Source organism: Xyrauchen texanus, chromosome 17 (genome assembly GCF_025860055.1).
Source record: "Xyrauchen texanus isolate HMW12.3.18 chromosome 17, RBS_HiC_50CHRs, whole genome shotgun sequence".
In the NCBI taxonomy this organism is placed as follows: Eukaryota; Metazoa; Chordata; class Actinopteri; order Cypriniformes; family Catostomidae; genus Xyrauchen; species Xyrauchen texanus.
Window position 1 is genome coordinate 27,611,977 of NC_068292.1, and position 17,298 is coordinate 27,629,274.

At 38.5% G+C, this 17,298-nt stretch overlaps 1 protein-coding gene across 1 annotated transcript in view; it reads left to right on the forward strand.

The window, feature by feature from the left end:
• Positions 1-17,298, forward strand: part of dcst2 (DC-STAMP domain containing 2) — a 33,208-nt gene that overhangs the window by 4,195 nt on the left and 11,715 nt on the right. The window contains exons 2-3 of the mRNA XM_052147300.1: positions 13,276-13,561; positions 15,654-15,824. Of these exons, the coding sequence (XP_052003260.1) occupies positions 13,291-13,561; positions 15,654-15,824 (442 nt within the window). The 5' untranslated portion in view covers positions 13,276-13,290. The remainder of the gene's footprint in view (positions 1-13,275; positions 13,562-15,653; positions 15,825-17,298) is intronic.

The window sequence follows — 17,298 nt, forward strand, 5'->3', positions numbered from 1 at the left end:
TTAAAAACTAATCTAACTAGTTTTATCAAGACATTTATTCCTTTATTTATTTTTGTATTATTACATTTATTTATTTATTATTTTTGCAGGTTTGGGCCTCCATAATAATATGCACAGATTCTAGAACAGCTAGCTGGTGTAAAGATCGGTCCTACTATTATTATATAAAAATTAAGCTGCTTGATTTATGTTAAAGGCATTGCTCACCCCCAAAAAAAGAAAGAAAAGAAAATTCTGTCATCATTCCCTCATCTTCATGTTGTTCCAAATCTGTGTGATGGTGTGTTTTGATTGGAGCTGGGTTGATGTTCAGAAACCATTGACAGCCATAGTACACATCAGAATCCGAGTTATTGGAAAGAGCATAGCAGATGCTGTCGAGGTCTCTCCAACACAGTTGATAATAGATCACTGTACAGCATGGTTCTGACTCACGAAGTCATCACATACACACAGCACCAGTACAGCCTATAGCTCACACACTTCAGAGAGGCAAACAGAACCAACAGCACGAGGAGGGAATTCAGTGATCAATCATGATTCATTATATCAAAAGTTATCTACCAGAGGATTGCGCTTGTCTGTTGTTCTACTCATGTGTCTTAGTGAACGTCAGCTGGAGAGGAATGGCTATTAATAAAAAGTAAAGATTTTTCAAATATTTATTTATGATATTTTAATTATTATTATACTATAACAATATAGACTAAGGGGTCCCTTGCAAAGGTATCATTATATTTGGGGGACCTTGGAATTAAACAGTTTGATAACCCATGTGACTTAAAGCACAGTAGCAAAAGACAGAGATCAGAAAGAGGGTCAAAAGTGGTCGTGAAAAACTCAATGACGGTATGTTTTTGGTTCAGAAATATTTCGGTGGACCTCAAAAGAAAAATCTATTAATTTACCCCTGTAAAATCAATTAATATTAACATTAATTACCATACATTTAAGTATAATGTTAGTAGTTGTCTTGCTGAATGTTTAAAGTGCATTTGTTTGCATGTGCCTAGATTGTTTGCCCCAACCATATGCTCTGAGTCAGTCTAACTATCTGTGAATCCAAGTCCCCTTGTTACTGATGTGCCTGAAGTACTGTCTGCAGGTGTACACCAACTGCCTGTGCAGGGTCATCACTGCCTTCTATTTCCCTAAGGTAACACCATCTGCCCTATGAACTCTGCTAGCACATCACCACTGTAAAACACTCCTACCTTTATCCTCACAGTAAAACATTCCCACCTTGAATTCAACACACAGTAGATCAGCAACCCTATGAATAACTTTGAATGGGATGTTTGGAGTTTGATTGTGGTGATGGTTTGTTCATATGGAGATGTGTGAGAGGAACAAAAGTGTAGCTCTCCCGTGTGTTTATCATTCACATTGTTGCCCATTCATATTAGAGGCGCCATATGCCTTTCTTTGGCTAAGGAGCTTAAATGAGTCTCTGTATGTGTTGGCCAACACATTCTCACAGCAAAATTGTCAGGATTCATACAACTTTTTCATATAATATCATGCGACTGCACTTGTTTGAATTCCTACAACTTTCACTACAGCCAGTGACATCGCTGGACATCGTTTCCATCTAATACGCGACAATTACTTGCTTCTGACACACACAACAGCTTCATACACACTCTACTGATTGGTTAAGTTTAGATAAGGGGTTTGGGTAAGGGCATAATATTAATAAGTATGTCCTTGTGCATGGAACTTGCGCTTACTTCTGCATTAGACTTCAGGGAATTTGCATGTGAAGTCATACGAGTTTATGTGACCAACATCATGCGGGCCATACGAAATAGCCAACTCGTAATTTTTTTTGGAATGCTCATCAGATTCAGTATGACATAACCAGACAGATGTAGAAATAACAGCTGTTGGACTTGAAGTAATGTTGTATAATGTGTCGAGCTAATAATCAGTTAATAATCTCTTCATTTTGTGCAAAAGCTTTCAGAAAACCTTTGTGATCAATGTTTAACTTTTTTTCTAGAGTTTTGTCATTTTTAACTAACTAAAACTTTTTTTATTTGTTTTCATTTTTATTGTTGTAATTAAGTTTCAGTTCATCAGAATGTCCAGAATATAATTATGCGATGTATCATTTGTGGTATGAGCTCTCTGTGCCATATTTGTCCTCATAAGATAACTAGTAAATTGGCACATGTGCAGTAAATTGTTTGGCCTTGCTCTTGGCAGAGGAAGGCTTGAACAAATGCTTGGAGAAAAGACTTACAAAAGATCTAACCAGCATAATCGAAACAAACAAAAAGCACGATGACAAAATTACTTCCTCTGATATTGTTTGTTTACCACCAGCTCTATAATTAAAATAAACTTTGTGTTTTCATTGTGTTTTTTAAATCAAATATGGTCCAGCTTGTAAGACAAAGAAAAAAATCTGCACTAAAATGTTATAAAGCAATTCGTCTTATATACATGAGTGCCGTTTTATTCATTTTTGAGGACAGTTGGCTGGGCAGGCTCATATTTTTAGTGGTTAATATGAATTATTTTCTAATTAAAAAATAGATTTAGATGAACACTGCGTCCAGAATTGGGGTTTTGACTGAAATTGTATGTAATTTAATCGGTTTGGTCACAAATGTAACAGTACCCTGATTCAGCAAGTTCAAAAGATCTGAAAGACAGTGTGCTGTAAAGGAAGGATCATTTTCACCCATAATGAGAGAAATATGTGTTCTCTAGTGTGTGTGTGTGTGTGTGTGTGTGTGTGTGTGTGGTAAAACACTAATAAGACTAGAGCTTTTCACATTAATAGCATTAGATTTACAGCCCGTGCAGTCATGGGAAGGATTACAGGCCCACTGTGAGGCCTGATTCAGCTACTGTGGTGGCACAATTACCTCATTCATGAAGAGGTGAACCGTTAGTAGTCCAAAGATGAACTGGGGTGGCTGTGGCTCAGGTGGTAGAGCGGGTTGTCCACTAATCGCAGGGTTGGCGGTTTGATTCCCGACTCACAAGACTTCACACGCTGAAGTGTCCTTGGGCAAGCCACCGAACCCCAAGTTGCTCCTAATGGCAGGCTAGAGCCTTGCATGGTAGCTCTGCCGTCATTGGTGTGTGAATGGGCGAATGAGACGCAGTGTAAGACGAAGTGATTTGAATACCGTTAAGGTTAAAAAGGCCCTATATAAGTGCAGACCATTTACAAACTGAATAAAACTATATACAGTCCCTGACAAAAGTCTTGTTGCTTGTGTACAAATTGACCTGAAGTGCCGCTGAAATATATTTCTAATCAAGATTTTTTTTACAAGAATTGGCTCATTTTAATACCAACAGCTTTTGTAATAATGTTTCAGTGCAAAACGAAACTGTTAAAAAGTATTCTAAAATTCACAGCTTGGTAAAGCCCATTGAGTCAATTTTTGCAAAGACATAAGTGTTGTCGCCTTGTCATATGAGCTCGACCTGTGACTAATAATGGATCAATTAGGTCTCAGGTGTGTATAAAAACAACCCCAGTACACTAGACCTTCACATCAACTGCAACTAGACCTCTGCAAACATGCCTAAGATTCACCCTGAGACTAAAGTTTTGATTATCAAGAGGCTGAAGACCAGATCCACTGCTGATGTGGCAGACACCTTCAATGTGTCTCAGCGTCAAGTACAGAGGATAAAAAAAACATCTGAAGACACTGGAGACATTTTTGACAAGCCCAGGTCAGGCAGACCCCGCAAGACAACTGCTCGAGAGGACCGTTTGTTGGCTCGCAAATCCAAGGCCAGCCCATTTTCCACTGCAGCAGAGCTCCACGAGACCTGGTCACCTGAAGTCCCTGTGTCAACCAATTTGTCGAAATGGCCTCCATGGTCGAATCAGTGCCCAGAAGCCAGCACTAAACAAAAGACAATTGAAAAACCGTGTGGCATTTGCCAAGGCCCACAGCCTGCTAAAAGGATGGACGCTGGAAAAGTGGAAGAAGGTGGATTTTTCAGATGAATCTTCTGTTGAATTACACCACAGTCGCCGCAAATATTGCAGGAGACCAACTGGAGCCTGCATGGATCCGAGATTCACCCAGAAAACAGTGAAGTTTGGTGGCGGAAAAATCATGGTCTGGGGTTATATCCAGTATGGGGGTGTGCAAGAGATCTGCAGGGTGGAAGGCAACATCAATAGTCTAAAATACCAAGAAATCTTAGCTACCTCTTATATTCCCAACCATAAAAGAGGCCAAATTCTGCAGCAGGATGGTGCTCCATCGCATACTTCCATCTCCACATCAAAGTTCCTCAAGGCGAAGAAGATCAAGATGCTCCAGGATTGGCCAGCCCAGTCACCAGACATGAACATCATTGAGCATATGTGGGGTAGGATGAAAGAGGAAGCATGGAAGACGAAACCAAAGAATATTGATGAACTCTGGGAGGCATGCCAGACTGCTTTCTTTGCTATTCCTGATGACATCAATAAATTGTATGAATCCTTGCCAAACTGCATGGATGCAGTCCTTCAAGCTCATGGAAGTCATACAAGATATTAAATTTGGATCTCACAGCACCACTACTTAATTTGCTGACATATTTTTGTATTTGCAGTAAATTTGTTCAATATCTGTATAGGCGACAAAACTTTTGTCTTGCCAAAATTTGACCTTTCTGTCTTGTTTAAATGATAAATCTTTTTTCAGTGAAACTAATTTATTTCAGTGCATTAATCATCATTTGGGAGGGTTTTAGCTTTTCATATGAGCTATTTCTAACACCAAATGATTAATTAAAAGTCAGGTTAATAGCAGGTGTTTCTACAAAATAGATAAGCAACAAGACTTTTGTCAGGGACTGTATAATAAAACTGAATAAAAATAATTCATGTTTTCTGTAATGCTCTGCTTGCCATGAGTTGAAATAAATCATTTGGAGGGTTTAGGGAGCCTCACTCAGTAGTTTTAACTAATGAAATAATTAGCTTATAGAGTTAGCTTTTATAAATTAATGAAGGCTCACTGTGGTTCATGTATTTACTCTAATAACATGAAAATCTTACAGGATGGACACATCTGATCAATGTCCTGCTTTGCAGAGAGAACAGAGATGGATCCTCTTCCTGTACAACCTGCAGATTCAGAAACAAATCTCCTTTATCAACAGACAACACAAATGGCTGAGGAATCAAAAACAAACATTTAAAAAGGAATGTAACAGTACATAGAAACACTCCGTAAATATGACTTTTGCAGATTCCTGAAATGTAACTATTAAAAATATTTTTTTAAAACAATGTACGCTCTTGTGCACCGACCCGTACTGTAATAACGAATGCACCACCTTGATGTTTTTGTGATTCTGTGGCAGCAGGAGGCAGTCAGCACAACTCTAGCTGTACAGGTAGGGTGCCTCTTCAAACCATTGAGAGCAAGCAGCTTGACTGTGCCTATAAGGTAACCATCCAGCTGCCTAAGTCTTGCAAGAGTCTAATTTGCTGTTACTAATGTTAAGGTTATAGTTAAATATTAAGGGTAGGGTTAGGTTTAGGGGTTGGTGTAGGGTTTCTGTGGGACTCTGAAAAAACAAATAAACAAACACAGTGTGTGAACGTTGCATGCGACTCTCGTGAGACTTGGGGCATACATTTACCTTCTAGACACGGCCAGGCAGCTCAGCCTTCCACAGATGATGCACCTCTTGTGCTTAAGGAAAACTGATCAAAGCATAACAGAATGCAGAGTTCTAAAGACGCTTTCAAACACGTTTCATACTATGTTAAACTTGACACAGCAGCCTAAGAACACATCATTTATGACTAAAGATGCAGAAAACTAGTGAGAAACGATGCAACCAATGGAAGAAACTACAAAGGCACCCATCTGATGCACAAGAACATCCAGTAGATAGACCAATGATTAAAAATACTGCAGATGGAAGTAGGTCAATAATAGGGTTACACTATGTTCAATGATATGGAATTATCTGAATTCTAAGATTTAAATATTATAATTATTTAATTATTATAGACAAAAATGTCTTTATTTGTGGGCCTTTACCAGTAAATATTGATATATTTGATTAATTGTTATTAATTAAGTAAAGTAAATAAGTAAAAGTATTTTCACAGGCTGAATTTCATCTAGGATTGTTAAAAATGGTGCTCATGTAGAACAGAATGCCGCCGTTAGAACAGGTCATATATTCAGAAAATTCTTAGAGCAAACAAATAAATCAACATATTTGAGGTCTGAGAATGTGCTTAGGTTCATTTGGATGGAAATCATGAGTAAAACAACCTGAGAAACAAAAATCACTTGATATAAAACCTGCCAACTTGTTTTGTGGGAGATTATTTGTCCAAAAAAGTGACAAGCACATATTCACAGCATTCTTTAAGCTGGCAACATATATTTTTTGTACCCACAATTAGAATAATGTTACTTGTAAAAGCATCAAGAAAAAAATCTGTAGAACATAGAAATCCGAATGAAACCGTAATAATGTCCAATTGTAAATGTTTTTTTTTTCTCACTCTCTGAAGTTTTCAACAACCACCTAACACCCCCTTGTGGACCCCTGAGGGTCCCTGGACATCAGTTTGAAAACCCCTGCTTTATGAAACGCCCCCTTTGCTTGTACTCACACAAGGTCAGATAGCGGAAGTTCCAAACAAGTTGTTATTGCATTCGTTGTTTGGTTTCAATGTATGTTCCTTTTAGACTGGGGAGAAAATGTTGAGTTCTTAAAGTTACAGGACGTTTTCAAAATACACCAAGCTCTTTCATCTTATATGATCAAGAAAATGTATTGATTCCTCATGATATGTTAAGGTTGTAATGGTACTGTGCAGGTGATGTGCCTTCAACCACTCATTCACAAATACCATTCTCTTTATATGACTGTATGTAGCTTATGGCACTTTTCCACTGAACGTTACGGTTCGACTCACCTCAACTCTACTTTCCACTGCAGTTTAGTGCTGCATCAACGTAGGAGGGATTATAGGCTATAGATATTTTTATACAAGTGTAACAGTTAAATTGGCCTGGTTGTTTTAGAAGCAAGCTTCCAGTAGCTGGTCAACTAAATAAAGTGAAGCTTTCAAGCAGAGTATAGAGTTAACGTAACAAAACGTACCATCCTCCATCGTGGCTGCATCCAGGGCACTCTCCCTCCCAATGCTCACCGGTTTAGATAGCGTCCATTTGGTCGAATCACTTCCACTTTTCCTTGACGGTTCTGTAGTCACTTTTAAATTTGTTTTTACTTTTCCCTACACTGTTGGTAGGTCCGGTGGTAGCCGTGTGCGGCCAACAGCTGAGACACTTCCAGAGAGACTTTATCGTTTCACTCATCGCTAACGAGTGGACATCTGCACCTCGTTTATTGACCACAGCGTGGTTTTGTGCACAGCCATTTATTTTTTACAATTTGAAAATCGCGTGAACAAATGATACTGCTATAGCTGTTGCTAACTTTAAAACTAGCGGGTTGATGTCCCGTGTCGCAAATCCAATTACGCTGGTAGTGACGATTCTCTATGACCAATCAGTGATCTGCAGGGGTTTGATGTCATATTTAGTATTGTCTCGGCTCGCTTAGAACCTCGACTGAGGTGGTACTAAAAAAATTACCAGGTACTATCCACAGTGGAAAACCCCCAAAAAGCGAGCAGAGTTGAGTCGCCTTGTACCGTGCAGTCGCCTTGTACCACCACAGATGCTGTAAAGCAGGGGTCGGCAACCTTTTTGGCATGGAGTGCTATTTTTTTTTTTCTAGTTAATGTCTGTGCTGACCATGCAAATTTATTCGATTTTCCAAAGTATGAGTCCACTTATGAAAATGTTTCTATTTTGCATTTTTCAAATGTATTAATGTATTTTTTATTACAAATTAAATTATCATCATAACAGTTTGAGTGAAAATTTTGTGTAAAACCCAACAATTATGATATCAGGGACGTGTTCACGATTTCTGAGGCCCCAAGCAACTGACCATCCCAGGCCCCAATTTCTAAAATGTTTGCTAAAATTAAATAAAATGTATCTTATCTTCCATTGTAGCCAAGTACGTTAAAAATGTTTAATGAAATAAAAATCAAGAATCAAGATCATTAATACATGTTTTCCCATTTTTCCATAATATAGTGATATATTTGGGTCATAGCCTTTTATCAAGCACTGAAATTTGCTTGGTGCAGAACAATCTGGAATAATGTTAAACATTGTAACAGTCACCACTTTGCAGCCTGGACTTGTTCAGAACGTTAAATCTTTGTGACACCTGCACTAAAACAATCAAGACGCATCGCAACGAATGAAACAGAATGCAGGTGTCTCTGCACGTTTTTGAGACCTGAAGTTCTTTTAACTTGACACAGTGTAAAAAATGTGCCGGTGCTGCATGAGACACTGAAGCTACAGTGTTTACAAAGGAAAACAATGGTTAAACATAGCAGACGCACACAAAAACCAGTTTGGTTTGAATGGTCCCTAACACATCGTTCGTGCATATGTGAGCAAGAGCGTGTGGGCAAAACAAGTTCGGAAGGACTGTATATTTTTTCATAAATTACAAAATCCAAAGGTCCAGGGGGCCCCACAACAAATTCTAAATGGTATTTTTTTAATAGGAAAGGGGCCCAGAGCAAGATACAGCCAGGGGGTCAAGATTACCTTGCTACAGCCCTTTCTCTGAGAGTGTTGCCAACAGCGTATTCACACATGTACAGTACCCTTAACATGTCACCTTAAGTGGTTTTTGATGATCTTTCCTACTGATGTCTGGGGCCCCACATATTTGTGGGGTTTGCGTGGTGTTAAAACCGCTACTGTATGATATAATCACGATCCTGCATGTGAAATTTCACAGAACATCTTAAGTGCTTTAATGAAAGAAAACCTGTCCTTTTCTACAAAATTAGTTAGCACAGTTAATGTCACAAATTTGCTCATTTACTGATCACGAATGTTAAATATTTCTTATATTATGTAATTGTAATCATGTAATAACTAGCACGCAAGCAACAGCGAGAGAGGAGCAAGCTATTTTATTTATATGAAGTTTTTCGCACCTGAATTCCAATCTACATCTTGATGTAATAATTCCTCATGATCACACAGCATGTTGTCATCAGCTGAATGGGAGGAAAAACACTTTTAAATTGTGAGGCGACTCGCGTGCACGTGCAAGCCATTTGCGCATCACAAGGCTATTTTATCTAAAACTTTATTTCCAGGTTTAATTTATATTTTGAATAATTTATATTCTATTATATATTTGTGTTTTTTAAATCCTACAATGTGGGTTTATGTTTCCTCTTTTAATCATTTAATGTAGCTTTGAGTGTAACTATGGTTTAAGGAGGGTGCACCTGTATGATGGGTTGGAAATCTCAAGGATTAAATAGTGGTGTTTTCCTTATTACACGACGTGTTGTTCTGAAAGCAAAACACGGAATATAGGCTGTCATCAGCACAGCCTGTCCAAAGCAAATCGGGCACGTTTTCTCGCTTGATTAACCGAACGTGAAGCACTGTCGGTTTGTGAAGTGCTTGCATGCACTGCACCAGTCTGTTGGGTATACTGCAGTCTCGCCACATTTTTACTTTTTGTTTAGTCTCCCATCCTCATGAATACACTGTGATCATGAGGAAGGATTACATCAAGATGTAGATTGAAATGCAGGTGCGGAATATAGGCCTATATAAATAAAATTGTCTACTCCTCTCTCGCTATTGCCTATTACCTCTACGAGGTTGCCGACCCCTGCTGTAAAGGATACTATCAAAGGCAAGCAGAAAACACACAAACAGAGCCAGAGACACAACCCGCAGAACGCTTACAATCTGCACAAGAGACACATCCTTTCAAAACCAAAATCATCATCAATGTTTAAACGTGACATGTCTATCAAAACACAGCTTGTTTGTTTTTATATCCCAACCAGCCCGACACAGCAATATTGAATCAACTAATTGCATGAGTTTGGGGGTGGAACTACCTGTATGTCCGAACCAATGGAAGACAAGGGAAGTGTTCAGGAGACTGGTTTAAAATCAACACTCATTTTTGCAATTCTGTTCGATATGACTAGATGGATATAAATTACACACGGCACCCTTAAAGGCATGATAATTCAACCAGAGATGAAAATTCTGCCATCATTTATCCACCTGCATTTGTTCCAAACCTGAATGACTTTCTTTCTTATATGGAACATAGGAGATGTTATGCGGAATGACAGTTGTTGTTACCACACAGTTTCACTGTATGGAAGAAAAAAAATATCTAAAATCTTAAAAACTGTTTGCCAAGCTAAACTTTAAACAACGTATTTCAAATCAGCAGTAAAATCAAACAACACTGCACACCAAAAAATAGTTTTGCTTAGTTTTAAGATTTATCCATTTCAATTGAATAACAAATTTCCATCTAATTGAATTGAATAGTCTTGAAGAAAATGTAATTAATAAAACTTTATAAAAGTTGCTCTTGTTTTTAGTCCCTCAGGGACTCCATTGTTGGTTCCTTCCTTCACTAAAGAGGTACATTCCAGTAGAAATCAGTTTTGAAAGATGCAAAGATGGGTCGGTTAGAATGCACTCTCATGCCATGGATTTGTTTTTAAAAAACAGCTTTTTACTGAATCATCCATCTTCATTACTCAACAGTATCACTGGAAATTGGTCTAACACAACTCAGTATCTGTCTACAAATGTAAAAGTGAAACTTTGATGCATATTTGACTGCATTTTTTATTGAAGAGTAGGTATTACCTCAGCAAGACCAACTGTAGGCAGGTAAGTCTAAGAAACTCACCCAAACAAGAGCAGTTTTGCTCTTAAAGACTTATACAATTTATTTAGTTAAAGATTAGGCAATTCAATTAGATGGAAATTTGTTATTCAATTGAAATGGATAAACTTTGGAAATAGGCTAAAATATCATTTTGTGTGTGGTATCATAAATTGCTTCTTAACCTTAATTGTGCTTGTTTTGCTAATGCAATTGTGCATTCTCGAGTTGATTGACAGGCAATGTCTGTGTCTAAAAGTTGATTGGCTCTTTTACCTGTAAGGCAAGACTTCTTTTCTACACCCATTGACCATTGGCCACAAGCTCCTTGGTTGGGCATTGCAATTTCTCCTACTCATTTTTAAATGGGTTATGAAATGCTATTTACTGAGGGCTTGTGCTTATCACCAGACAAAAACAATCAGAAAGGTAAAAGTACCCAGACTTTCTTAAAAGGATATTTATTGATAAAGTATTATATGAAAATTGTATATGAGAATATATTGATACATTTCAGTTTTAATGAGCTAGTAACTTCCCTGACAAAAAAGGCATGTAGGCTAGTCTACAATACTAGTTTAACCATCATAATTAACCATGAAGATACACAGGTATCTACAAGCATGGTGGAGCAAGTTTGAATACGGTTAGCTAAGCAGAGTATTCCGGGCCAATAACGGTTTATAATGGTGTCGCACCGAACCGTGCTCCAGTGGAATTGCTACTGTAACTGTAACCATGCTTAGAACCGTTCGGCCCGGAAAGCGGCTAAAGTACTCAAGCACATCAGCACCATAACTATCAAACAGTCATGACATTTATAAATCATAATAAATATTCATGAATGAAACTGTTAACTTACTGTTTTGCTGTCATGTCCATGTGTTTTTACCTTCCCCATTCTTCAATAACTGTTTATTTAAAGCTTAAATCATATTATGACTGGTTCACAAGCAGCCACGCTTATATTAGCCGCACATACACAGTCCATTGCATGGTGAAACATGACAAACACACATACGTGCACTGAGGCACAGATCACTTTGACATCCAAACGGTCAAAGACAGTCAGCTTGTGCTTGTTTACATACACCAACAATTAAACATAGCACAAATGGTTGCAAAGCGCAGAGCAGCTGAATTAAACTAAATGGCATCTCCTTTTCGGTGTTGACACCACGTATTTTAAAAGCTGTGTGATAAACATTATATAGTATATATAATAGTATAATGCATGTTCTATGTAAATTAAGTCCAGATGGTTCCCCTTTGGTGTTCAGGAAAAGTTGGTCATACTTTGAACTGAATGCCAGTGGACAGGGGCAAGGGTGCAATGACATCTTTAAATACAACTGAGCAATGTCTCGAGATGTCACAAACACAGGTTTCAAAACGAGATGTTTCAGAAAGGTGGGAAATATACATTTTCTTTTTAGACTGGTAGGAAGTTTTGAGTTCTGAAATGTACAGAACAGTTCAGTCTATATATATCAAGGAAAATTTTATTTTATTTTAGCCTATTTTTAAGATTTATCCATTTCAATTGAATAACACATTTCCATCAAATTGAATTGAATTGCAAAAAAATTTTTTTTACCATTTTTGAAGTCAAAGTCTTCAACCAAGTCTCAACTCAAGCCCCTTTCAGCCCCCACTGCCTCAGCTGACAGTTATTTTCAATGGCAAAATGGAATGTAAACAAAAGTTAGCCTGAGGTGTGCTGTCTTACATTTTGGTCTTTAATTAGACTGATCTAAGTTTTTATGCAACTGACTGAAAAAATTAAGACCAACATTTTAGACAACTAACTAGTAAGACTAGTCTAAAACGGTTTTATGCAACCGGCCCCAGTTTTGAAAGATGCAAAGATGGGTCTATCAGGCTATCATGCCATGGATTTGTTTTGAAAAAACAGCTTTTTACTGAATCAAGCAAATTAAAGCCTGCTGCAAGCATGATGCATATATTTACAAGTGTTATTCCAACGCTATGTTCATTTATTCAGCTGGATGATGAAACTAAAATCAGCTCTGCACTTTTATGTAATGCTTGGTATTTTTAAAGGTGAGCTTTATATCAAAACTCTTGTGACCTGAAAACTGCTGGATCCTGGATTCTTGGCTTTTCTCTCAATTCACTGTCCATGACACATAAAATAAACATCTCCCTTGCAGCCTCTCTGCGCCCCCTAGTGTGAGAAGCACTGTATTAAAGTGTCCACTCTTGAGCACCACCCACTCATTAACATAGAATTTACATGTTGAAATGTGAAAATGAAAATTGAAAAATAAAAGATCAAATAAAAAATGTAATTAAAACTGAAATTTGCATTTGATTTTACATTCTGTCACTTCTATTTATGCGAGCATTAAAAGAAATGTATTTTTGTGTGATTCAGGATTATGCTACAACTGCTGTCGATTGATCTTAACTTCTTTTGAACCCAGAATACTCCTTTAAGAGTTTTTGCTCCTTTTCTAAAGCTCTTGTTCCTTTTTCATATTGTAGCCTACTTGACACAGGATGACACCAAAGAAACCCTTTATAAAGACTCTTCGTAGGAAACTCAGAAACAGCTCCGCGATGCGTCAGGCGCAGCGCAGTCTTGGTGGATTTGTGCTTGGTTTGTTCCTCGCCACCATGTACGGCATGACAGCGCTGTACATACAGAACCATAACCTCTGGTTCTGCATCATCACCACCGGCATCCTCGCCACATTCGCCGGGTTTGGAACGGGCCTCTCCGACCGCGTGCGCACCAACGTCATGCTGATGCTTCCAATGCTGTGTTCAAGTAAATGAACCCCGGTCAACCTGTTACACAAAGCTACCTCACATTCTAATATGTCCATGTGAAAAATAAAATTTTAATGATAAAATGATTGCTATTGTGTTGTTCCAAATCTGTATTACTTTCTTCCTTCCTTGGTAATTAAAAAGGAGATGTTATGCTGTGTCTCAGTCACCATTCACTGTCATTGTATTTTTTTGCATGCAATGAAAGTGAAAGTTATCTGAAGCTGTCATTCTGCATAATATCTCATTTTGTGTTCCAAAGAAGAAAGTAAGTCAGGTTTGATTTTGGAACAACATGAGGGTAAATTTTAATTTGCAAATTGTTATATATATATATATATATATATATATATATATATATATATATATATATATATAATATATATATATATATATATATACACACACACACACACACACACACTGAGGAGCCAATTACATTATGACAATCCGCCAAATATGCTGTTGGTCTTCCATGTGCTGCCGAAAAAGCGCTGACCAGAGGCATGGACTCTACAAGACCCCTGAAGGTGTCTTGTGGTATCTGGCACCAAGACGTTAGCAGCAGATCTTTCAAGTCCTGTAAATTGCGAGGTGGAGCTGCTGTGGCTCAGATTTGTTGGTCCAGCACTTCCCACAGATCCTCAATCAGATTGAGATCTGGGGAATTTGGAGGCCAAGGCAACACCTTGAACTCTTCATCATGTTCCTCAACTATTCCCAAACAATGTGTGCAGTGTGGCATGGCAAACTATCCTGCTGAAAGAGGCCACTGCCATCAGGGAATACCATTTCCATGAAGGGGTGTACCTGGTCTGCAACAATGTTTAGATAGGTGGCACATGTCTAATTGACATCCACATGAATGGCCGGTGTTTCCCAGCAGATCCTTACCCAGGGCGCAAGGACGGATTACCGACCGGGCCAATGGGGCCAGTGCCCAGGGGCCCTTGACTGCCAGGGGGCCCTTGACTGCCAGGGGGTGCCCGGGGGTGCCCTGGGCTTTAAGGCTGCATGATCTAGTTTGGTGATCCACCCCCCTGAAAACCCTTTTGGGCATGAACAACAAACCCCACCCCCTGCTCAACAACTTTTGGGTAGAGGGGGGCCCTTGGAGATAATTGGCTCCAGGGCTTTTGCAAGTCATAATCCGTCCCTGCCAGGGCGTCACACTCCCTCCACCGGCTTGTCGTCTTTCCACAGTGCATCCTGTTGCCATTACTTCCACTGGTAATCGGCGCACACGTAGAAGGCCGTCCACGTGATGTAAAAGAAAACGGGACTCATCGGACCAGGCAACCTTCTTCCACTGCTCCTAGGTCAAGTTCCAACACTTGAGTGCCCATTGTAGGCACTTTCGATGGTGGATAGAGTTCATTATGGGTACTCTGATCAGTCTGCGGCTACGCAGCAGGGTGTGATGCACTGTGTGTTGTGACATATTCCTCCTGTAACCATCATTAAAATTTTCTGTGACACAGTAGACCTGTCAGTCCGGACCAGATGGTATAGCCTTCATTGCCCTCTTGCATAGCTGAGCCTTGGGCGCCCAGCACCCTGTCCCAGGTTTGTGGATTTCCTTCCTCGGACCACTGTTGGTAGGTACTCACCACTGCTGACAGGGAGCACCCCACAAGCCTTGCCATTTCAGAGATTCTCTGACCCTATGTAAAGCACTTTGAATTACCATTGTGTATGAAATGTGCTATATAAATAAACTTGCCTTGCCTTGCCTTGCCTTGACACAGTTGTCTGGCCTGAACAAGTTGGCCCTTGTCAAAATTGGTTACTCAGTTACTCCTGCCCATTTCTCCTGCATTAAACATGTTGTCTAAGAGAACTGATTGTTTGCTTACATCTAATCTACCCAGACCTTGGCATGTGGCATTGTTAGGAGAAGAACAACCCAATTCGCTTCACCTGTGAGTGGTCATAATGTTTTGGCTCATCGGTATATATATATATATATATATATATATTTTTAAGTTTTAACAACTGTTCAGTCATCTGTTGTGTATCACCAGTCAGTTTGCTCAACATAATCTCTCTCTCTCTCTCTCTCTCTCTCTCTCTCTCTGTTTGTGTTTAAGAGAGGGGGAAAAATTTCATTCTCTTCCTCATTTGTACCTTGGTTATACAAGGCCCAGTGAGCAACACAATGGAGAATGTTGAACTGGCAGCAGACAGTGTGGTCTGTGGTGCAGAACTGGTCATGAATCAGACACAACAACTCCTGGAGCGTGCTGCAAACCCTCTGCAGCGTGAGTCCATCTGTCTGTCAATGAGTTAATTTTTGCTCTTGGACATCTATCTTCTTGCACAGTTTAGTTCCTGCTCTTATTAAACACACTGAACCATCTCATCAAGGTCTTCTGGCTTACTAGAACATTGCAGGCAGGTGTGTTAGAGATTGTAACTAAACTCTGGAAGGGGCCATGTGACATAAACTATGCTATCTTAACTCTTAAGTAATCCCATTTTTTTCCAGTTAAGTGAAGAGATGTATTTTACTCTTTGGATAGGATTTGTAAGGGGGAAACTACAGAGTGAAATTTTGCACAGTTATTTTAATATGGCCCAATAGGAAATTGCAAACAATACATATACATAATTTCATTTTTTATACTTACTAACATGCAATAGTGGGGGGAAAGAAACTAATTTTATTTTGTTTCATTTATTGCAATACTTTGATATCTGCAGTTTTATAATAGGACTCAATTAGTTACCTATTCATAAATGAGGCTCAATTTCGTACCAGTGCAAAGCGCAAGTGGGCGTGGGTGGGAGTGCTTTTACTATCTGTGGGTGTATGAATGCAAACTCTGGGTGTATTTTATGTAAATTAAGTGGCACAAAGCACAATTTGCTATTTCCGGAGAAAAAAGACATTTGAGAAGCATGTCTGATCACAGCACAAATCTAAAATCACTTCTTGCATTTGCAGTTTGGAGATTCCACCAGCAGGTGGTTATAAAGTCTTTCTAAACTGTGAAAATATAGTGGAACATCAATTAATGTCCCTGACAATCACTGTTGTAGACGTTTTATGAAGATATAAAATTATGAGATTTGTGTAAAAATTTCTAGAGTTCAAGGATTATTATTATGTTCAGGCTATATTTACAATTACATTTATGATCTAATTTATATGGGTATTTTACCACATGTAGTCTTAGAGTGAGTCATTGCAAAAAGGTCCAGTGGAAGAAGTAGGAGAGGGTTAAAAAAAATTTTTTTGGACCTCTTCCTTATTTTGATTATACATTTGAATTTAGAAATAATTTCGAGTTTCAATAAATTCATTACATTTTTTCAAAATCAAAATCGACCAGTAGAAGTGAAGTGCATGCAAAAATCCACAGCCTAACCTGTAAGGCCGATACCATTACTCTTAATACTTGCCATGATTTGTGTGTCAGTAGATGAAAATAATTAATAATACTTACATTATCTATAATCTAACAAAGCCTACATCTAAATCCTGATGAGAACCACATTACCATGCATATAAAATAAGCATGTCACTGTCATAGAAACAGGCCTATGCCTGAAATATAACAAGGTTATAGTAAGTTAATGCACAAAAGAAACTATGTCTCTTTTTCTAATTCATTGCATACAGCACATTTACACTTTCAACTTCTAATGAATGTGCTGTCTTTATTACAACGTTGGTGCTGGACATGCAATGGACTACAGTATATAATAGGATGCAGAAGGTGCAATAACTGG